General features: G+C 42.1%; 1 protein-coding gene across 1 annotated transcript in view; it reads left to right on the top strand.

Moving 5' to 3' along the window:
* Positions 1-20,051, top strand: part of gpr176 (G protein-coupled receptor 176) — a 50,688-nt gene extending 30,637 nt beyond the window's left edge. The window contains exon 3 of the mRNA XM_048537100.2: positions 14,681-20,051. Within this exon, the coding sequence (XP_048393057.1) occupies positions 14,681-15,809 (1,129 nt within the window). The 3' untranslated portion in view covers positions 15,810-20,051. The remainder of the gene's footprint in view (positions 1-14,680) is intronic.
* Positions 20,052-20,745: the final 694 nt, after the last annotated feature.

The following is a 20,745-nucleotide window of genomic DNA, read 5'->3' as shown; positions in this document are numbered from 1 at the left end:
AGCAATGTGGTAGACTCTTAACCACTCACTGACGAACTAGGGATTGGTGGTAAATGTTGGCCTAGCCCGTAATGCCCTCATCCTGTGAATGAATTTTAACAAAAGTAACATTCTGGGCTTCTGGTGTTGGTTGGGGGATGGGCTAGCACAATAGGTCCTTGGAAAATTTCTGTCTCGCAGCCAGTGTCCAGTTGGCATTATTCAATGTTGATAACATGGGTAATGGAACAAGATGAAAACAATAAAAATAAAATACCTCACAAGTGAAGGGCAAATGCCAGAATGTCCTTCACACAGTGAGAACCTCTGACACGCACGTCCATGTGATATGCCGAAATTCTCACATTATTGAGAATGAATGGGGAAGGGCGTGACTGCGTGAGAGAACTTTGCCTGGACATCGGCTGATATGACACTCGCCGTCATTCAAATTGGAAAATCTCAGCCATGCTCAAGATTTAAGTATCGCAGCCATGGAACAGGCTTGACGCTTCTCCGATGATACTAGGATGTGAGGATGATACTTGACAATCTAAGAGTGTAGTCATTAGAGCTAAGAAGGTTTAAGGTGGAATCTAATGGAAGTGTTCAGAATTATTAAAAGGCAGAAAATGATTTCCACTGTTGAACTGCTAGTAGGGAGGTAAATATTCAGGATTAACACATGAAATACAAAGGGGAAGGTAAGGAGAAAACTTTATGCAAAAGGTTATGAGAATCAGGAATGTAAGAAAATAAGTGGCTGTTGAAACTGAGTCAATCATAGGTGCTAGGAGTCATATTGAACTTGGAACGTTTAATCTATTTTTCTCTCTCTCACTCTCTCCATGAATTCTGCCTGAACTGCTGAGTTTCACTGTTCCTGTTTATACTTCAGATCACCAGCATCTGTGGAGTTTTGCGTTTCACATTTCAAAGCAGCGGGTGGTGTTGGAATTAGATTTGATTGGGATTAGAATACATTACTGTGACCAGAATCATTTCATTTTGCCTTTTATTTTGTAATCTTGCGGGGTTTTTCTGCTGATCAGATTGTAGAAGTGACAACTCAAAAAAAAATGCATTGATAAATGAAAACAATACGGGACTATCTAAGGAAATAGGAGCAGGAAGCCTACTGTACCTACCCCCGATTCAATAATATCACGGCTGATCTGATTGCAGCCTTGGCAGCACTTTTCTCTTTGCACCCATTATCCTTGACTGCTTAGTCAATTAAAAGCCTGTCTAACTCAGCCTTGTATAAGTTTGATGACCCTCCTTACATTTGTGTGTGTGGGAGAGAATTCCAAACAATAAATAGCCTCCAAGAGAATAAGTGCATCCTTCTCCATGTCTTAAGTGGGAAGCTACTTATTTTCAATCTGTGTCCCCTAGCTCTCAATTCTCGCACAAGAGGAAAGCTCACTGTGCTATGCCAAGGCTCTGTTGGGAACAGCGTAACTACAGTGGCATTCGCCTATCCCTTGTTGGTACGACAAATTTACTGATGTTATCTTTTATGATTGGCACAGGATCAAAACATCACCCATGCTATCAGTTCTAAATAATGCAGCTCTTGTGCCAATTGTAATGTGACCCTGTGTACTTGCATCTTTAAAAATGTTGCCTAAAATAAAATAACTAATCCCCAGCTTTGCATGTAAGAGTGAAGAAGATGCAATTAGGTTGAGTGTTGTGTTGCTCCTGTGAGTGAAGCAAGGTGGGTAGGATTGTACAAGAGGCAAAAACAAAACTGCTCCCAAAGCAGGATGAAAATTTACAATTAATCTCTTGGAACTTTAAAGGCGGGTCTAGCTTACTGACAACTGAGTTTGAGAAAGTCCTTACGCATGTTATGCACGTTCATTAAATGACCAGCTTACTGGAATTAATTCCCAGTTGATTTATCTGTATGGAGTGTGCAGAATGTGAGGTACAGAACTGGCTAGACTTTGAAGTGAGTAGACACTGTTTGGTCCCCGTTGGGAGCATTTGTCTTTGTCACGTCCTGATTGAGAATGGGTGTGGGTAGGCTTACATTGAGTAGGGCATGAAGGATGACGGAAGGAGGGAGGCTAAAGAGTGACAGGCATGGGATCAGGAGTCTGGCTGAGTGAACGAGGCTGAGTGAACAAATCTGTCTGCCCAAGGGAGGCAAGTTGAAGGGCCATATGCTACGCTGCATTCATGTATTCAAGAGCCTGTGTGGATCTGCTAAATGGAGTATACTATGGGAAATTATGAAATTGTCCTTTCTGGCAGAAATAATTTTTTAAAAATTATTAAAATGGTGAAAGATTGCAAAAGACAGTGGATAGAGAATCATTAAATAGTTGTAAGGCTTAGGAAGATAGATTCTTAATTACCTAAGGGATGAAAGATTATGAGTGGTTTGTAAGAATATAGAGTTGATTTTAAAATCAGATCAGCCACAAACCTGTTGAATGAGGGAGCATTGAAGGGCTGAGTCGCCTAGTCTTTGTCTTTGTTTATGTAGTGGTTAACTCCACATGCTCATATCTCTCTGGTCACAGGAGTTTCTCTGCAATTCATTCTTGGAATTAGAAGTGACTACATGATGGCTAACTTATAAGCAGAAACATCTTTTCTAAATCTGCTCTATTTTGTCTCTTTAAAATTTTTAAAGGGTTCTATCAGTTGACCTCTGAGTGTTCTCTTACCGAAAGAAGAAAAAAAAAGATTATTTAGTCTCTCCTGATAGTTATGACATGCCCATTATGAAATCACCTTGATAAATAAATATGTTCTGCTCCTCCTTTGTGCCTGTGATGGCTTCTTGTAACATTGAGACAAAACTACCCTCAATGTCTCCCGAGTGGATGCATCAACACTTCTTTGGCTGATCTTCCATCGTGCACCCTCCGTTGACTTCAGCTTATCCAAACCTCTGCTGTCCTTATGCTAACTTGCATCTGCTCACTCATCCTCCCTGCGCATGCTAAAAGACATTACCTCCTGGTTGACGGTGCCCCAAGTTTAAAACTCCTTCTTTGTGTTCATGTACCTGATTTGTGCCCTGTAGATAAAGGAGAGGCTTTGTGGAGCTATGGGATGAGTAACTCGCTGCAGAATTCAAAACATTGATCTTTACAAGTAGCCGCAGTTGAGTTTCTGATCATTAGTGACCTCCCAAGATGGTGATGATGGGAGATTTAGCAACATTGATGCTGTTGAGTGTCAGGCAGATTTAGTTAGATTCTTTCTTGTTGGTAATGGTTAATGCCAGGCATAAATGTGGCATGAATTCTGTCCAGATGTTGCAATGTATGGGCAGGTCTGATTCATGGAGTTTTAAATGACATTGAACTAAATTTATTAATGAACATCACCACTTTTGATCTTATATTGGAGGGAGGATCTTTCATGGAGTAGCTGAAGATGATTAGGTCAAGGACACTAACCTGAAGAGCTTCTACAGAGATGTCCAGTGGTGTCAATGCAGTGATTGGCAGATGAAATTCAGTGCATAGGTGTGTGAAATTATACAGCTTTTGTAGGAATAATGAGGTGACCCAGTAGAAAATAAAACATACAAATCTAAGAAGGTGCTGGACCAGAGAGAACTGTCCACACGTAATTGAAGATGGCTGGGCATGTCCGGATAATGGTTGAAAGATACGTAGGAATCTTGGTTTTATTAATAAAATGCAATAGCAAGAAGTCTATATGAACCAGTGTAAAAGGTTGGTTGGGCTTCAAGTGAAATATAATGCCTGATTCTGGTTACTACACTTTAGGAAGATGTAGAGATTTTAGAGGGGATGCAGAAAAGATCAACAAGAATAATTCCAGTAATGAGAGATTGCAGCTACCTGGATAGATTAGAGAAGCTGGCACTATTTTTACAAGGAAGAAAAAATCTAGACAGAGTTTATAGAGAAGGAATTGTTTCCATTGTTGGAGGGTCTAAAATTGGAGGATATCAATTTATAAGGTGATTAGCAAAATAAGTAAGCATGAAGAAGAGATAGCAAGGTGCAGAGCTGGATGAACACAGCAGGCCAAGCAGCATCAGAGGAGCAGGAAAGCTGAGGTTTCGGGCCTTGTTTGTGTGGTTAAGATCTGTGAGAGAGAGAGAGAGGGAGAGAGACCAAGGTAAATGCCTTCAAAATGGAACTGTGCTAACATCTGAAGAGAGAAAATGGCGTACTATGGGATAGGACTGGCGAACAACTTTTCTCTTGTGGAAAGCTACGATATCAAAGCAAGTTTGCCTCCTGTATTGTAACTATTCCAAGATTCCATGATGAAATGTTCCCATTTATTGTTTGCTTCTGATGAATGAATGATGGATTTAAAATTAATAAAGGGGGTAATAGAGAGGATTTGCCATGAGCCCTGATCTTACACTACTCCCCTCCCTTCATAGTGCTCTATTTTTAGCATTTTCTGGGTTTTCTCTTCTTAGCAGTTGATTACTGGGCGCCCACTTTCTGAATGTATCCTTTCTTTGTTGTTTATAAGCTATCTGCTGAGAACAGAGCAGAAATGACAGGCTGCAATTTTCTCAATGACACTGATAACCAAGTATTGACATGCTGCTCACAATGGATGTGATGACATTTACCTGCGTCATTTATCTACATTAAAAGGGACTGTTGTTTCAGCCTGAATCTCTGCAAAGATTGTGTGAAGGGACTTAAGTTGGAAAAGGGTGCTAAGTGCAGATATTTTATCATCAACCAGTTCAGGTATTACACACCTTGGAGTAGGTGGAACTTGAACCCAGGTCTCTTGGCTCAGGCTACCTCTGCGCCACAAGAGCTTTTAGGAAGCTAATTGTACCATATGCTGAATAGGCATTCATAGCAAGCATTCAATATAATTCAGGATAGTGCAAGGGAATATAGTTGTGCTGAATTAATGCAGTGGAAATAAGTTCCGATATCTGACATCCTGGTGAAATAATTAAAGCATCTTTCTGCATTGAATACTGGCCACTGGATGATCGTTTTTTTTTTACTTCCTGCTAATAACTTTGGGGATTGGTAGACCCCTTAGCATTAGTCAGCTTTCGCAGCATGAGTTACATTTTCAAAAGAAAAAGTAACTTTACAGTTTACTTAAATTTGAGTTTTGTGTCTTACTGTGGGGCAATGTCTGGTGGTTCAGTAGGTAGTTTAATATTGATCTGTGGCCTCTGCTGGTGCATGCACTGTCAGCTGAGGGAATTCACACAAAATGAGGGCTGTGCAAGTGGAGGAATGTTCCTCCTACATGATGTATGAGGTGAGGGACACCATTAGTGCCCCATCCAAATACATCTGCAGGAAGTGCACCCAACTCTTGCTCCTCCAAGACCGCGTTAGGGAGCTGGAACGGGAGCTGGATGAACTTCGGATCATTCGGGAGGCAGAGTCAGTGTTAGACAAGAGTTACAGGGAAGTAGTTACTCCTAAGTGTGAAGAAAGCTGGGTAACTGTTAGAAGGGGGGAAAAGCAGTCAGTGCAGGGATCCCCTGTGGTCATTCCCCTGAAAAACAAGTATACTGTTTTGGATACTGTTGGGGGGGGACGACTTACCAGGAGCATGCACTCAATAGTTAGAGGCACTGATGGAAGGTTTGTTGGAAACAAAAGAGACTCACGGTTGGTGTGTTGCCTCCCAGGTGCCATGGCCCGTGATGTCTTGGATCGTGTCTTTGGAGTCCTGAAGGGAGAGGGTGACCAGCCCCAAGTCGTGGTCCACGTAGGCACCAACGACAGAGGTAGAAAGAGGGATAGGGATGTCAGGCAGGATTTCAGGGAGCTAGGGTGGAAGCTGAGAGCTAGAACAAACAGAGTGGTTATCTCTGGTTTTTTACCCATGCCACGTGACAGCGAGGCAAAGAACAGGGAGAGATTTCAGCTGAACACGTGGTTGCAGGGATCGTGCAGGAGAGGGCTTCAGGTACATGCACAATTGGGGCTCATCCTGGGGAAGGTGGGACCTCTTCAAACAGTACGGTTTCCACTTGAACCAGAGGGGCACTAATACCCTGGGTGGGAAATTTGCTAGTGCTATTCAGGTGGATTTAAACTAGCTCAGAAGGGCGATGGGAAACTGAGGTGTAGTCCTAGTACACAGGAGGATGAGCGTAGGGATGACATGGTCAGGATCTCACTGTCACAGGAGTGTGCTGGCAGACAGTAAGCTGGATTGAAGTGTGTCTACTTTAACGCCAGGAGTATCCGGAATAAGGTAGGTGAGCTTGCAGCAGGGATAGGTACCTGAGATTTCAATGTTGTGGCCATTTCGGAGACATGGATAGAGCAGGGTCAGGAATGGATGCTGCAGGTTCCAGGGTTTAGATCTTTCATTAAGGTCAGCGAAGGTGGTAAAAGAGGGGGAGGTGTGGCTTTGTTAGTCAAGGACAGTATAACGGTGGCTGAAAGAACTTTTGATGAGGACTCGTCTACCAAGGTGGTATGGGCTGAGGTCAGAAACAGGAGAGGAGAGGTCATACTGCTGGGAGTTTTTTATAGGCCTCCGCAAAGTTCCAGGGATGTGGAGGAGAGGATCGGCAAAACTATTCTGGACAGGAGTGAAAGGAACAGGCTGGTCATTATGGGAGACTTTAACTTCCCTAAAATTGACTGGAAATGCTATAACTCTTGTACGTCGGATGGATCAGCTTTTGTCCAATGTGTGCAGGAGGCTTTCCTGACACAGTATATCGAAGGGCCAACAAGAGGGGAGGCCACACTGGATTTGGTACTTGGTAATGAACCAGGCCACGTGTTTGATTTAGTGGTCGGTGAGCACTTTGGAGACAGTGACCATAATTCGGTTATGTTTAGTGATGGAAAGGGATAGGAACATGCCACAGGGCAAGAGTTATAGATCGGGGAAGGGCAATTATAATGCGATTAGGCAAGACTTAGGAGGCATAGAATAGGTTAGCAAAATGCAGGGGATGGGGACAATCAAAATGTGGAGCTCGTTTAAGGAACAGATATTGCACGTCCTTGATAGAGATGTCCCTGTCAGGCAGGGAGGAAGCGATAAGGTAAGGGAACCGTGGTTTACTAAAGAAATTGTATCTCTTGTTAAGTGGAAGAGGGAGGCTTATGTGACGATGAGATGAGATGATTCAGATGAGGCGATGGAGAGTTACAGATTAGCTAGGAAGGATTTAAAGAGAGAGTTAAGAAGAGCAAGGAGGGGACATGAGCAGACATTGGCTGGTAGAATAAAGGAGAACCCTAAAACTTTCTATAGGTATGTGAGGAATAAGAGGATGACTCGGGTAGGAATAGGGCCAGTCAAAGACAGAAGTGGGAAGATGTGTGTGAACCCTGTGGAGATTGGAGAGGTGCTAAATGATTATTTCTCATCTATTTTCACTGAGGAACAGGAGAATATTGTAGAGGAGACGACTGAGTTACGGGCTACTAGAATTGAAAGGATTAAGGTTAGTAAGGAGGAGGTTTTATCAATCTAGAAGATGTGAAGGTAGATAAATCCCCTGGGATGGGATTTTTTCGAGGATTCTCTGGGAAGCTAGGGAGGAGGTGGCGGAGCCTTTGGCCTTGATCTTTGAGCCCTCATTGTCTACAGGTTTAGTACCAAAGGACTGGAGGATTGCACATGTTGTGCCCTTGTTCAAGAAGGGCAGCAGGGATGACCCAGGTAATTATAGACCTGTGAGCCTTACGTCTGTTGTAGGAAAAGTTTTGGTAAGGATTATAAGAGATAGGATTTATAATCATCCAGCAAGCAACAATTTGATTGGAGATAGTCAGCATGGATTCGTCAAGGGCACGTCGTGTCTCACAAACCTCATTGAGTGTTTTGAGAAGGTGACCAAGCATGTGGATGAGGGTAGGGCAGTTGACGTGGTGTACATGGACTTCAGTAAAGCCTTTGATAAGGTTCCACATGGTAGGCTATTGGAGAAAATACAGAGGCACGGGATTGAGGGAGATTTAGCAGTTTGGATTAGGAACTGGCTTTCTGTAAAAAGGCAACGAGTGGTGGTTGATGGAAAATATTCAGTCTGGAGACAGGTCACTAGTGGTGTGCCTCAAGAATCTGTTTTGGGACCACTGCTGTTTGTCATTTTTATAAATGATTTGGACGCAGGCTTAGGTGGATGGGTTAGTAAGTTTACAGATGACACTAAAGTCGGTGGAGTGGTGGACAGTGTGGAAGAATGTCGTAGGTTGCAGGGAGACTTGGATAAACTGCAGAATTGGGCCAAAAGGTGGTAAATGGAGTTGAATGCGGATAAATGTGAGGTGATTCACTTTGGGAAGAATTATAGGAAGGCAGAATACTGGGTCAACGGAAAGATTCTTGGTAGTGTGGATATGCAGAGGGATCTTGGTGTCTATGTACATAGATCCCTGAAAGTCTTCACCCAGGTTGATAGTGCTGTTAAGAAGGCTTACGGTGTGTTAGGTTTTATTGGAAGAGGGATTGAGTTCCGGAGCAGTGATGTCATGCTACAACTGTACAAACGCTGGTGCAGCCTCAGTTGGAATATTGCGTCCAGTCCTGGTCACCCCATTACAGGAAGGATGTGGAAGCATTGGAAAAGGTGCAGAGGAGATTTACCAGGACGTTGCCTGGTCTGGAGCACAGGCCCTATGAAGAAAGGCTGAGGGACTTGGGTCTGTTCTCATTGGAGAGAAGGAGGCTAAGAGGGGATTTAATAGAGACATACAAGATGATCAGAGGATTAGATAGAGTGGACAGTGAGAGTCTTTTTCCGAGTATGATGACGTCAGCTTGTACAAGGGGGCATAGCTAAAAATTGAGGGGTGATAGATTTAAGACAGATGTCAGAGACAGGTTCTTTACTCAGAGAGTGGTAAGGGCCTGCCACTGTAGTTAACTCAGCCACATTAGGGGCATTTAAACAGTCCTTGGACAAGCATATGATAATGATGGGATAGTGTAGGAGGAGGGGCTTAGATTAGTTCACAGGTCGACGCAACATCGAGGGCTGAAGGGCCTGTTCTGCGCTGTATTGTTCTATGTTCTGTGTTCTGTGAGGGTTGGAGGTATGTTGTCTTTCTGTCTGTTTTTTTCCCTCTCCCAATTTGTGAATAAATTCTTGAGAAAGAGGGGATTATCAATCTATCCTTCTGCAAATGAGCCTAGTAATGACCATTACAGGACTGTACACCATGATAGGATGCAACATGCTTGTTTTTAATCATCTGAACAAAGACACAAATGGAAGATGTCCGTTTTTAGATGATTGATCTGTAGATTCTCCTAGTACCCTTCCGGTACCATGGTAGTGTTGCTATCCCTAAACAAGGGTACAAATCCCACCAGAGGAGTTAAATAAAAGGTTGATTAAAAGCGTTCTGTTTTACTTAAGAAAATATTTTGCTTAAGTTTCCCTTGCTTCTAAACAGGGACAGTCTTAGAACAGTGGTGGGAAACACAGGACAATGTAACCAGCAATTTATGTTGAGAGGTAGCTGGAAAATGCTATGGCTGCATTGTTTGTTTCAAAGATGCTTTGGCCCATGGCCACAACATGAGTAATCACATCAATGCCCCTTGCCAGAAGGTGAAGTAATCTTGATAATGCAGCCACAGCAATGTAGTTCCCCCATCAGTGATGACACTAGAGGCCAAATCTAGCTCTGTTTTTTTGCACAGCAGTTAACATGGATGCAGATGTAATTCTTATACTGGGATAGTTGTGGAAATATCTATGGCATAGTAATTTACCTGAAAAAATAAAAATGACAGGTACAATCTTTTAAATCTCACATGCTAATTATCATCACATTATTTGTTCCATGTTTGTCCTCTCAAGTAAATCTATAATGACAGTTCAGATTATTTTGTGGCTCATCATAGAATGGTTGCAGCACAGAAGAATGTTGTTTAAACCATCATGACTGTACTGGTTCTCAGCAACAACAGCTTGCATACTTTCCTAACTTGAAAATATATCACCAGTTTTTCATTGTCCGTCTAGTGTTGCTGGGTCAATGTCATGGATTTCCCTCTCCAAGAGCAACTGGTTCAATGTATGTGTGGGTTTCGTCTGGGTGCTGCGGAGATGTGCAAGTTAGGTGAATTGGCCATGCTACATTGCCCATTATGTCCAGGGATGTGCAGGTTAGGTGCGTTAACCATGGTAAATGCAGGGTTACATGGATAATGTAGGGGGTGCGTCTGGGTGGGGATATCTTCAGAAAGTTGATGTGAACTTGATGGGCTGAACGGCCTGCTTCTGCACTGCAGGGATTCTATGAAGCAGTTCAGGAAGGAAGCTTACCACCACCTTTTTAAGAGCACCTAGTGATGGCCAGTGACACCCACAGGCCACTAATGAATAAAAAAAGCATCCGGAGCTTGCTTGGAGGCTAATTCCTTTGAATGTGAGCAGAAAAATAATATTTGTAGAGATCTGACAGTGGCATCATGGACCAAATAATTTCTTTCTGTACTGTAACCATTTCCTGGGATGAATCTTACATTTTGTTTTGCTAAGTTGTTGAGTTTGATCGAATCATACAGTGCAGAGGATGCTCTTCAACCCATTAAGTTTGCACCAACAAAAAAACTACTCTAAATCTACACTCGTGCCACTTTGCAGCACTAGGCCTACAGCCTTCAAGTGCTCATCCGAGTACTTTTTGAAGGTTGTGAGGTTTCCTGCCTCAACTATCCTCCCAGGCACTGCATTTCAGATTCTCTTTGGCTGCAAGATCTTTTCCACAAATCCCCTGGAACTCTCCTGCCCTTCACCTTAAACTGTGCCACCTACCCCTCAACTTTATTGATCCTTCAACAAAGCAGAACAGCTATCCACCCTGTCCATGCCCCTCGTAACCTTGTAGACATCTATCTGGTCCCCTCTCAGCTTTCCCTGCTCCAAAGAAAACAACAGCCTATATTCATAGCTAAGGTTCTCAATCCTAGGCAACATCTGGTGAATCTCCTCTGCACTCCCTCGTGGATTCACACCCTTCCTATACTGTGGTGACCAGGGCCACACATAGTACTCCAGCTGTAGCCAACCCAAAGCTCCAACATAACCTCCCTGCGCTTATAATCAATGATAAAAACAAGCATCTCATAACCCTTCTGAAGTACCCTATTAACCAGACCTGCTGCCTTCAGGGATTTGTGGTCAAACATGCCAAGATTATTCTGAGCTTCCTAGAGTCTTGCTTTCTTTTTACGGACAGCTGTGAGGCCTAGTGAGTTTACTTGCTGCATCTTACCAACCTCATCTCATTAGCTAACCCCTCCATCTCGATGGCATCCCTGTTGTCTGAGACTCACCCAATTCTATCACCTGGTACAGCTTGTCATTATTAGCTTACCCTGGAATGGATTTGCATCCCTGCTGCCAGCATTATCTTCAAAACACCACTGTGCACCCAGATAAGCACTGTCAGTTGGAAGCTATTTTGTGTTCTGAACAGTTGCAGACATTGGCCACAGGTACGGCGGAAAAGGAGAAATTGGCACCTTGCTTTGCAGGCAGGGGTGTGGACCTCTTGCTGAATGGACAGAGATGGGACTCGCCTTCCTCCCAGGACCAGCAGGGGAGGCCTCAACACAGGACTGCGCCAGCCTGGTTGGTCTGATGTTCCCACCTTGGTCAGTGCTGTCTCAGCTGTCTGAAGGGATGCACAGCAGTGTAGAAAGAAGGTCAATGACCTTGCCCACTCTGCCAGTGTGAGTGCCATCATCTTCTTTGCGCTTACATGCACTCACTCTATCTCTGCCACCATATCCACCTCATGCTCAGCCACTCTCACTATTGCCTGCACCATTTCCCCAATTCCTCCCACCCACCCCAACCCTTGGCATCCTCTTCACACTGCCTACTGTCCACATGCACCATACACAACAGCTATGCTGCCCATTTTGATCTCTTTTCATGTCTGTCTCTCTTTCATTCCAGGGGGAAAGCAGCTTCTAATAGAGCAGATAGAATTGAGACGGGTGGTGGGCTGTCTGACATTGGTTTCATTGGCCCTAACTCTAAGCAGCTGACTGATTGAGTCCAAGCCCTGGACTGATATCAGAGGCTGTCCTTGACTTACTACCGCCTGGACCCCAGGAAACAAAGCTATTTGCCTTAATTTAACTGTGGACTGCTGATAACTATGACAAGCTTCCTAGCTTTGTGTCTGTGCTAAATATCAAAACAATGTACTTTTACCATGAGTCTGGTATCCGACTGAGGAGCAAGGCTCAAAAAGGTAAAGAAGAGTAGGAGTGCTGAGAACATCCAAGTAGATTCAAAATGAGTGAGTGCTGAGAGAGTGAGGGAGGCGCCCACAAATGTGGCATGGACCAGTCCTTGCTTCATCATTACAATCATAGTTGCCAGTGCAGCCCGGGGCTCAGGATTGAAGTGTAGAAGAGTCCTGTAAATGGGTTAGCGATGTGCCATGGAGTCCTTAGAGGTTGGCACATGTCAGATTCTGATGTCTGTGGCCTGTGTCCGTGGAGGGTGCCCTGAGAAGCTGTTGAGTGGTGACCAACACAGCCAGCAGTCAGCTGAGGTCAGCAGGTATCTGCTGTGATTTTCATGTTCAGAATTCTTGACATCTTGTTTGCTCGCAGCAGTTGCTAAGTTAGGATGCAACGTATTAATGAGGCAGGGTGTGCAATAAATAAAAACCCAAAATGCTGGGCTTCTGAGCAAGAATCATATCAGACTTGAAACATTAACTCCGTTTTTCTCTGTATAGATATTGCCAGACCTGCTGAGTTCCTCTCTGTTCTTATTTGTGACCCTGAGCAGTGCTCTTACCTGGATCAATATAGAATCATACAGCAAAATTGTTTCGTGACCTGAGCTATGGTGGGCTATGGTGAGAATTTGAGATTTTTATTTGAGATTTCTGGCATGCACAGTATTTTGCTTTTATGTGCAGTCAATAAGGCTGTTAACAAACAATAATTACCTGTAATAGTCATCTTGCTGCTGCTTAACTGGAATCTCGGCTTGATGCCAAAGCTAGTTGAAAGTTGCAGTGAGTTGTTCCCAAAATTGAGACAAGCCTTGCTGAACTTACGTGAATTCTCACCATAGCCCACCATAACTCAGGTCACTAAACAATTTTGCTATATGATTCTATATTGACCCAGGTAAGAGCACTGCTCAGGGTCACAAGACGGTTATCAGGCCGTCAATGATTATGTTAAGAGGAGACATGACTAAACGTATCATCTCAAGGACCTTTAGGGATGAGCAATGAATGCTGGCCTCGCCATTGATGCTCAATTTCCATGAATGAATATAAAATACTTGCGTCACAGCTTGCAGTGAATGAATTGAGGTTTTTTTTAGGGAGGTTTAGAAAGGAAGTTTTGAGATTGATGGAAACTTTATTCTTAAGTAGCATTGGGCAGCCTTTCAAATCACTTCTTCATATAGAGTCTGTGAAAAGTGTGGAATTCTTTACAAGAATTAATAATTACACTGTCAACTGATAATTTCAAATCTGTGATTGATGAATTTTTGCCAAACAACAGCATAATAGGATATGGATCCAAAGCAGCTGGTTAGCTAAGAGAGCAGTGAACAAGTTTAATCTCACTGCATGGAGGGTTAGGATTTACATGTATTGGAAAGACACGGAGTGATTAGGGATAGTCAACAAGATTTTGTGCATCAGAAATCATGTCTCACTAACTTGATTGAGTTTTTTGAAGAAGTAACAAAGATAATTGATGAAGGCAGAGCAGTGGATATGATCTTTGTGGACTTCAGCAAGGCGTTCGACAAGGTTCCACTTGGTAGACTGGTTAGATCACGTGGAATACAGGGAGAATTAGCCAAGGTCTTTTCCCCAGGATGGGGGAGTCCAAACCCAGAGGGCCTAGTTTTAGAGTGAGAGGGGAAAGATTTAATAAGGATCTAATGGGTAACTTTTTTCATGCAGAGGGTGCTGTGTGTTTGGAATGAGATGCCAGAGGAAATGGCAGAGGCTGGTACAATTACAACATTCAAAAGGCATTGGGATAGGTACATGAATAGGAAGGGTTTAGAGATTTATGGGCAAAAGCTGGCAAATGGGACTAGATGCATTTAGGATATCTGTTTGGCGTGGACAAGTTGGACCGAACCGTCTGTTTCCATGCTGTACAAGCTCTATGATTGTATGACTCTTACTGGGTTGAGGAATTAAATGATCCAATTCTTGTCACTGTGCTCCTGTGCATTCAACTTTCCACCAATAGACTCAAAGTAAAACTATGTATTTTCACATGGGACATTGTTTGGGTTTTAAAAAATTTTTGAAAGTGAACAATTTGATCAGAACAAAAAAAGCCTCGAGCAGAAGCCAAATTGTATTGGGGAATGCTGACAGGGACTTCTTTGACTTGCTAATTCATTCATTAGAAGGTAAGGGTTTCGATTCTGCCAAATATAAATCTGGTAGGTGTGATTCAGACGATCAGCTAGAAAGTGAATTTCTTGACAGGAATCAGCTAATTAGAAGTAATTATAACAAATAGTTGCATTAGTGAGCTGAGGAATTGTTGTAAAGTTGGCAGCTCATTGTAACGGCCAATAAATTATCAAGATAGTAGTGCAGTGGAAAATGATGATGTCAGATCTCTAAATTTTATAATTACAGGTGATGCTAAAAGGGTTTGAAATGTAGGAAGACCTTTACTGCACGTCAGTATAAAGACAGTGAAAGCAATGGAGAGATTAATGCATTCATTCATTGTCGTTTTGTTTCAATTACAGGTATTACTCTGTCTTGTATCCTTTAGAAAGGAAGATTACAGAGACAAAGTCCCGGGATTTGGTGATCTACATTTGGATTCATGCAGTTTTGGCAAGTGTTCCAGTTTTTGCAGTGACCAATGTCTCAGATATCTACGCCATGTCTACATGCAGTAGCTCATGGAGCTATTCCCTAGGACACTTGGCTTATGTAATTGTATATAACATCACCACAGTGATCCTGCCCATAGCCGTGGTGTTCTTGTTTATGATTCTGATCCGGAGAGCTCTCAGTGCCAGCCAGAAGAAGAAAGTAATTATTGCTGCATTACGAACTCCACAAAACACAATTTCCATACCATATGTTTCCCAGCGGGAAGCTGAACTGCATGCCATGCTTCTCTCAATGGTGCTGATCTTCATTGTTTGCAGTGTTCCTTATGTGGTTTTTGTGATTTATAGAACCATTCTCAACATTGCTGACATCTCTGTCTTCTTGATGCTTACCGCGGTTTGGTTGCCAAAGGTGTCCCTACTGACTAACCCATTACTCTTTCTGACTGTGAACAAGTGTGTTCGGAAATGTTTGGTGGGCACTGTGGTTCAGCTCCACCGCAGGTACAGTAGACGCAACATTGTCAGCTCTGGTGGCCTGACAGACGCCTCTCTTGAACCTGGTGTCCGTTCAGGTAGTCAGCTGCTGGAGATGTTCCACATTGGGCAGCAGCAGATCTTCAAACCCTCCGAGGAGGATGACGAAAACGAGATTAAGTCACTTGGGTCGACAGAGTGCCGGCAGAAAGATGTGATAGCCACCTCCGGTTTGGAAGTTGAACAGACCCTCGTGGAAAAGTTTACTGCACACACTACTACCAATGACTCCCCTACAACAGCTGGAGCGGTGGCTGCACCACCTCCAGAGTCAGATGCAACCTCTGACAAGTATGCATTGCAGTTTGGCTTCGGCCCCTTCGAACTGCCCCCACAGTGGCTTTCTGAGACACGGAACAGCAAGAAAAGACTGCTGCCTCCCTTGGGCAACACACCGGAGGAACTGATCCAAACGACTGAAAAGCAACCAAAGTTCAGAACAGAATGGAAAATAAGTCGAAATAATAAAGTCAGCATCTTTCCGAAAGTGGACACTTAGTCTTATGAATGAATCTAGCTGGTGCCCTGGAAGCACAGTGCCCTGGAACACCACAGCACAGAGTGCCATTGTACTGTATTGTCTGACAAAGTAATCATATGTAAAGAAAGGACAAGGTTCATAGCAGATACTTCTTTCAATGGAAAACAACATTCCTGAGCATTCTTATTAGAAGGATTTGTCTCTAAGGTTTTTGTTCTGTTTCAGCTGAAGAATCCTCTTCACCATACCTTCAAAATTGTGCACATGATTCATATTTTAATATGAAAGAATGAGTGGATGGTACTCTAGTTTAAACTGTTACACTTCAAAAGTGAATGAACTACTAAGTGTTTGAAAAATGTTTATTTTCTTACACAATTTATAGAGGATTGCTTAAACTTTTTTTAAACTAATGTTTAGTCTCATTTATTGTGACAATGTGGGGGAAACAGCAACTTTTTTGAATTCTGGGTAATTTGCACATGCATTTTATTTGATGGTTTTCCCTATCCTTCTCCTGCTAACTGTCATCATATCATCACTGACACACCCATAATGATACAGAGACCCCATTTGTAAGAATTTAAAATAGATTTTAAATGTTCATGTGAGGGCAGCATTTGCGACTCTCTCACCATTCAATACTTTACAGCAGTTTTTAAATTTCATTTCCTGAATGTGGGTATCAAGGGCATTTATCACCCATTTCACATTGCCCTGCATAGATGGTGGTGAACATACCTCTTAAGTGGTTTGCTGCAACCGAGTGACTAGCAGTCACTCAAAGGTTTGACTAGAATGCAATGTTTCCTTCCAGAAAGACATTGCTATTACGATTTTTGTGACAATCCAGCAGCTTCAGGGTCACTTTTATTAATGCCACTCTTTTATTTCTAGCTTTATTTGAAACTGAACTTAAACTTTCAAATTACCAGGCTGATATTTGAACCCACACTAGCTGTATTATTACTGTAAGCTCTAGAGTACTAGTCCAATAGCATAATCAACACAGTACTGTACCCAGTCATAGGGTGATGGTAAAAGCACAGAAAAGTTCATTCATCCTAAGGAGACCATGTTTGCTGTCGACAGAGCAATCTGTGCTGGTCAGTATCATTCCCCTGCACTGTCCACACAGCCATGCAAATGTATTTTCTTCAAGATGCCTCCAGTTTTCTTTATCCTAAAATTATAGTTTTGTTGATGCACTGCAAAGCCATCACCTTTCTGTTTTGAGGCACCATTTCAGACAGACCAACTTGACTACAAATTGTTCTGTAAAGTGCTGTGTCTGTCTGGTATGTGACCTCTTATTGTAACCAAAAGAAGGATGCAGATTGAACTATCTTGAGCCGCTGAATTATTTAAATTATTTTTCAAAACATTACAGTATTACAGTGTTATGTTTTATGAAAAAACTCAAGTTTTTCATCAATCTAGTTAGTGTATTGCATTTTTGGTATAAAAATTTCCATAATGTCATTGTCATAATGTTATGTGGTCAGTATTTTTGCTATAAATAATGTGAAACAAATGTATGTGCTCTACATTTCAAGTTGTTAAGTTAATTGTTTATAATGTAAAAATATTTTTATCCTTTTTTATTGGCTTGAAACGTTGACTGGCAGAAATTTTAGCCAGTTTAGCAGCATGAATGTGTTTGTTTGTTACCTTCTGTGTATTTATGATTTGCATTACAGTTACAGCCACGTAGAGCTCCATGTCCTTGCCATAAACATCATGGATGTGGTATTAAAGGAAATTATTGTCCTGATATTATATCTTTGCAAGTCGCACTTCCAAGATGAATCAATTAATATTGTTTTACGTTAGAACCATTTTATAGTTTGATTTCAGATTTGTGGACATAATATTGCATCACTTCCTTTGATGACATACCTATTTGTATAAATGTACATTTAAATGAGTACACTTCACATATTTTAAAGCGTATATCTTGTTTTTATTGTAAAAATTCAGCTCCTCTGGCGAACTTCCCAGACCTCCCTAAAAGTGGAACGTCATTGGACTTATGTAAGGGAAAGGTGAAACATTTGAGGAAGTCCCAAAGCACAATTTTAAATTGATTGACAATAGTCTGTCTCACAAGAAATTTTTGTTAACGTTAATGCAATGCCACTCTCTTTGTTGAAGGTTACTGCTCAAATATTCCTTATGTGACAGTTTAATAAAACAGACTAGATTTAAATTCTTGCATTCATAGCAAGAATATCCCACTTATGTTTCATTTATTTAATATTGTGTGCTTAGGTGAAATTAGTTTTATTTCTGTTCTAAAAATATAGATCTGTTTAAAACTGGTTGATTTTCTGTTTATGCTGTTGCAGTGTGCTTTTTTGGTTCTTTCTAAATATGTAGCAAGTGACAAGCAGTTCAAAGATAAATATTTCCAAAAAAAGCAGTTTCAAGTATCTGAAGCCAAGGCAAATATTAACATAAGTCTGTAGGAGACAAAAGTTTTGTTTCAAAATGGAGCCCTTCTAAGAAATGGGTTGATTGTCACTATCACAGCAACACTTTGGAGGTGGAGAAATGGGGTCTTTCTTGTTTGTGCTAATGGTGCTTCTACAAATGGCAAATTGTCAGCATTTTCACTTCTTCCAGTACCAGTCTCTTTGCTTTATTTGGGAACCTTTGGTCTCAGGTAAATTGTCAGGCAAGTTTCTCCACCTGCCAACTCTGGAATGGCAATGTAGTACCAGAAATAAATTACAAGACACAAAGAAAGAAGAATTCCAAATGCACTAAGTGGATGAGGTGAATTAAGGAAGGGAACTTGGGACTCGGATCCATCCTTTTGTGTATCAATAAAACAAAGAAATGTTGCTTGCCTGAGATCTGAAACAAAAACAGAAATTGGTCGAGAAACTCAGCAAGCCTGGCAGCCTCTGTGGGAAGAAAGCAGAGTTAATGCTTTGAGTCTGTTTACTCTTTAACAGAAATTCTAGCAAGTTGTCAAGTTTAAATTCATGGCTGATAAGATTCCTGTTTAAATTGCAGCTCACGTTCACATCTGTGCATGTTTTTAAAAAGTTTTATTTCTTAGTAAATCAGAATTTTACTGGAGATTTTTTGATTGCTAGAGAATTTGCTGATTGTGTTAGTGTAATTGGATAAGATCAGATTGACTGACAAGATTCTATTTGATGTTTGTTTTATGGCAACCTTGTAAAGTGGATTGTCGGGTTTTTTCAATGCTGGTTTTGGGTCCTTATTCCACATTGTTTGTTTCAGACACACATACCCAGTATCTGGCCAATTGATGGCAGGGATGGGCTCATTGTCCTGTGGATTAATTCTGGAGGGATAGCTCTTCCATGGGAGGATCAATGATGACAGTCATGACCCAGAAACTATTTCTGGGTCGTGGAGCAAGCTGTCAGGTTGGGGAGATTGGCATAAGGGACATGCCCCATGTATGATTGCTGCAGCCTCTAATACCCTGCCATGAAGCTTCCACACAGTCCAGGAATGGCCCTGTAACTATCAGTCGTTCCTTTCCATAAGTTGAGTTTGAAAATGGCTCGGATTTGGGATGGTGTGGTAAACTGGAATATAGCCTAGTGACATTCAACTCCATGCCTGCCCAACTGCAGTGTACATCCCACAACCAAATCAAATGTCTGGCCCAGTGTCACACAAGAGATCACTGAACAACCGAGAATCACAGGGTAAGATTTTTGTTTTTTTACCAAGCTTGTACCACTAAATTTCATGTCTCATTTGATCTGCCTTGGTTATTCACCTCGTAGAGTCTTCACCAAATCTCCAACGAACATCCCACCATCTTATTCCCAAAATCCTGCATTTGCAATGATCATCCACACATCCCTGGACACTCCAGGGCAACTTAACATGGCCAATCCATCTAACCTGTACATCTTTGGACAGTGGGAGGAAACTGGAGCACCCAGAGGAAACCCATGCAGACACGGGGAGAAGGTGCAAACTCTACACATACGGTCTGAGAGTGAAATCAAGCCCAGGTTCCTGGTGGTATAAGGTAGCAGTGCTAACCACTGAGCCACCATGCCACCCGTTTGTCAATGTCTCAATACTTATTTTCACAAGATTAGGAGGTGTAACATTCCTGAAACCTCTCATTGATATCTGGTTGACATTTTTATACCATTTTATGAACAGCAGGTTTTTTGAAGCTCAGTTGATGTCTTTTTTTACTTTGAGCAGTTCCACATGTGTTATTGTTAGATAATAAAATGTGAGGCTGGATGAACACAGCAGGCCAAGCAGCATCTCAGGAGCACAAAAGCTGACGTTTCGGGCCTAGACCCTTCATCAGAGAGTCTCTGATGAAGGGTCTAGGCCCGAAACGTCAGCTTTTGTGCTCCTGAGATGCTGCTTGGCCTGCTGTGTTCATCCAGCCTCACATTTTATTATCTTGGAATCTCCAGCATCTGCAGTTCCCATTATCTCTGTGTTATTGTTAATTGTCTTTTTACATAATATTTATTGGGTGAATAGATACGGCGTCCATAACCTAGCATGGAGGCATAAGATACGAATTGGCATTGGGTTGAAATGGAGGGCATGGGTAAGAATGTTTGATCTTACCTTCAAAACGTTCCCACAAGTTACGGAGTAATTGATCAAGATTCTATGAAAATTGTGGGGTCTAGGAGGTATTTGTGCTCACAATGGACACGAGGCCAAGTTAGGAATGCAGGAATACTGCACCCTTATTAAAAACTGGGAGCACTAGAAATGGAGGCAGGAATCCCTGAATGGGGTCTTGCCTGCCATTTTTAAGGGGCTGTGGCATCATTACCACTCCATGAAAATCCAGGCCACAGTATTAGGGATAACATTTATCATCAGTGATCTTCTTTCTGAAGTGTTATTTTTACTAGTCTAAAAAATTGTCACGCTGGAGTAGACAGGTGAAGGCCTTCCCCTGAAGTTGCAAACAGTCACA

Source organism: Stegostoma tigrinum, chromosome 10 (assembly GCF_030684315.1).
Source record: "Stegostoma tigrinum isolate sSteTig4 chromosome 10, sSteTig4.hap1, whole genome shotgun sequence".
NCBI classification, from domain to species: Eukaryota; Metazoa; Chordata; class Chondrichthyes; order Orectolobiformes; family Stegostomatidae; genus Stegostoma; species Stegostoma tigrinum.
The sequence above is the reverse complement of the archived record's forward strand: the minus strand, read 5'-3'. Positions and strand labels throughout refer to the sequence as shown.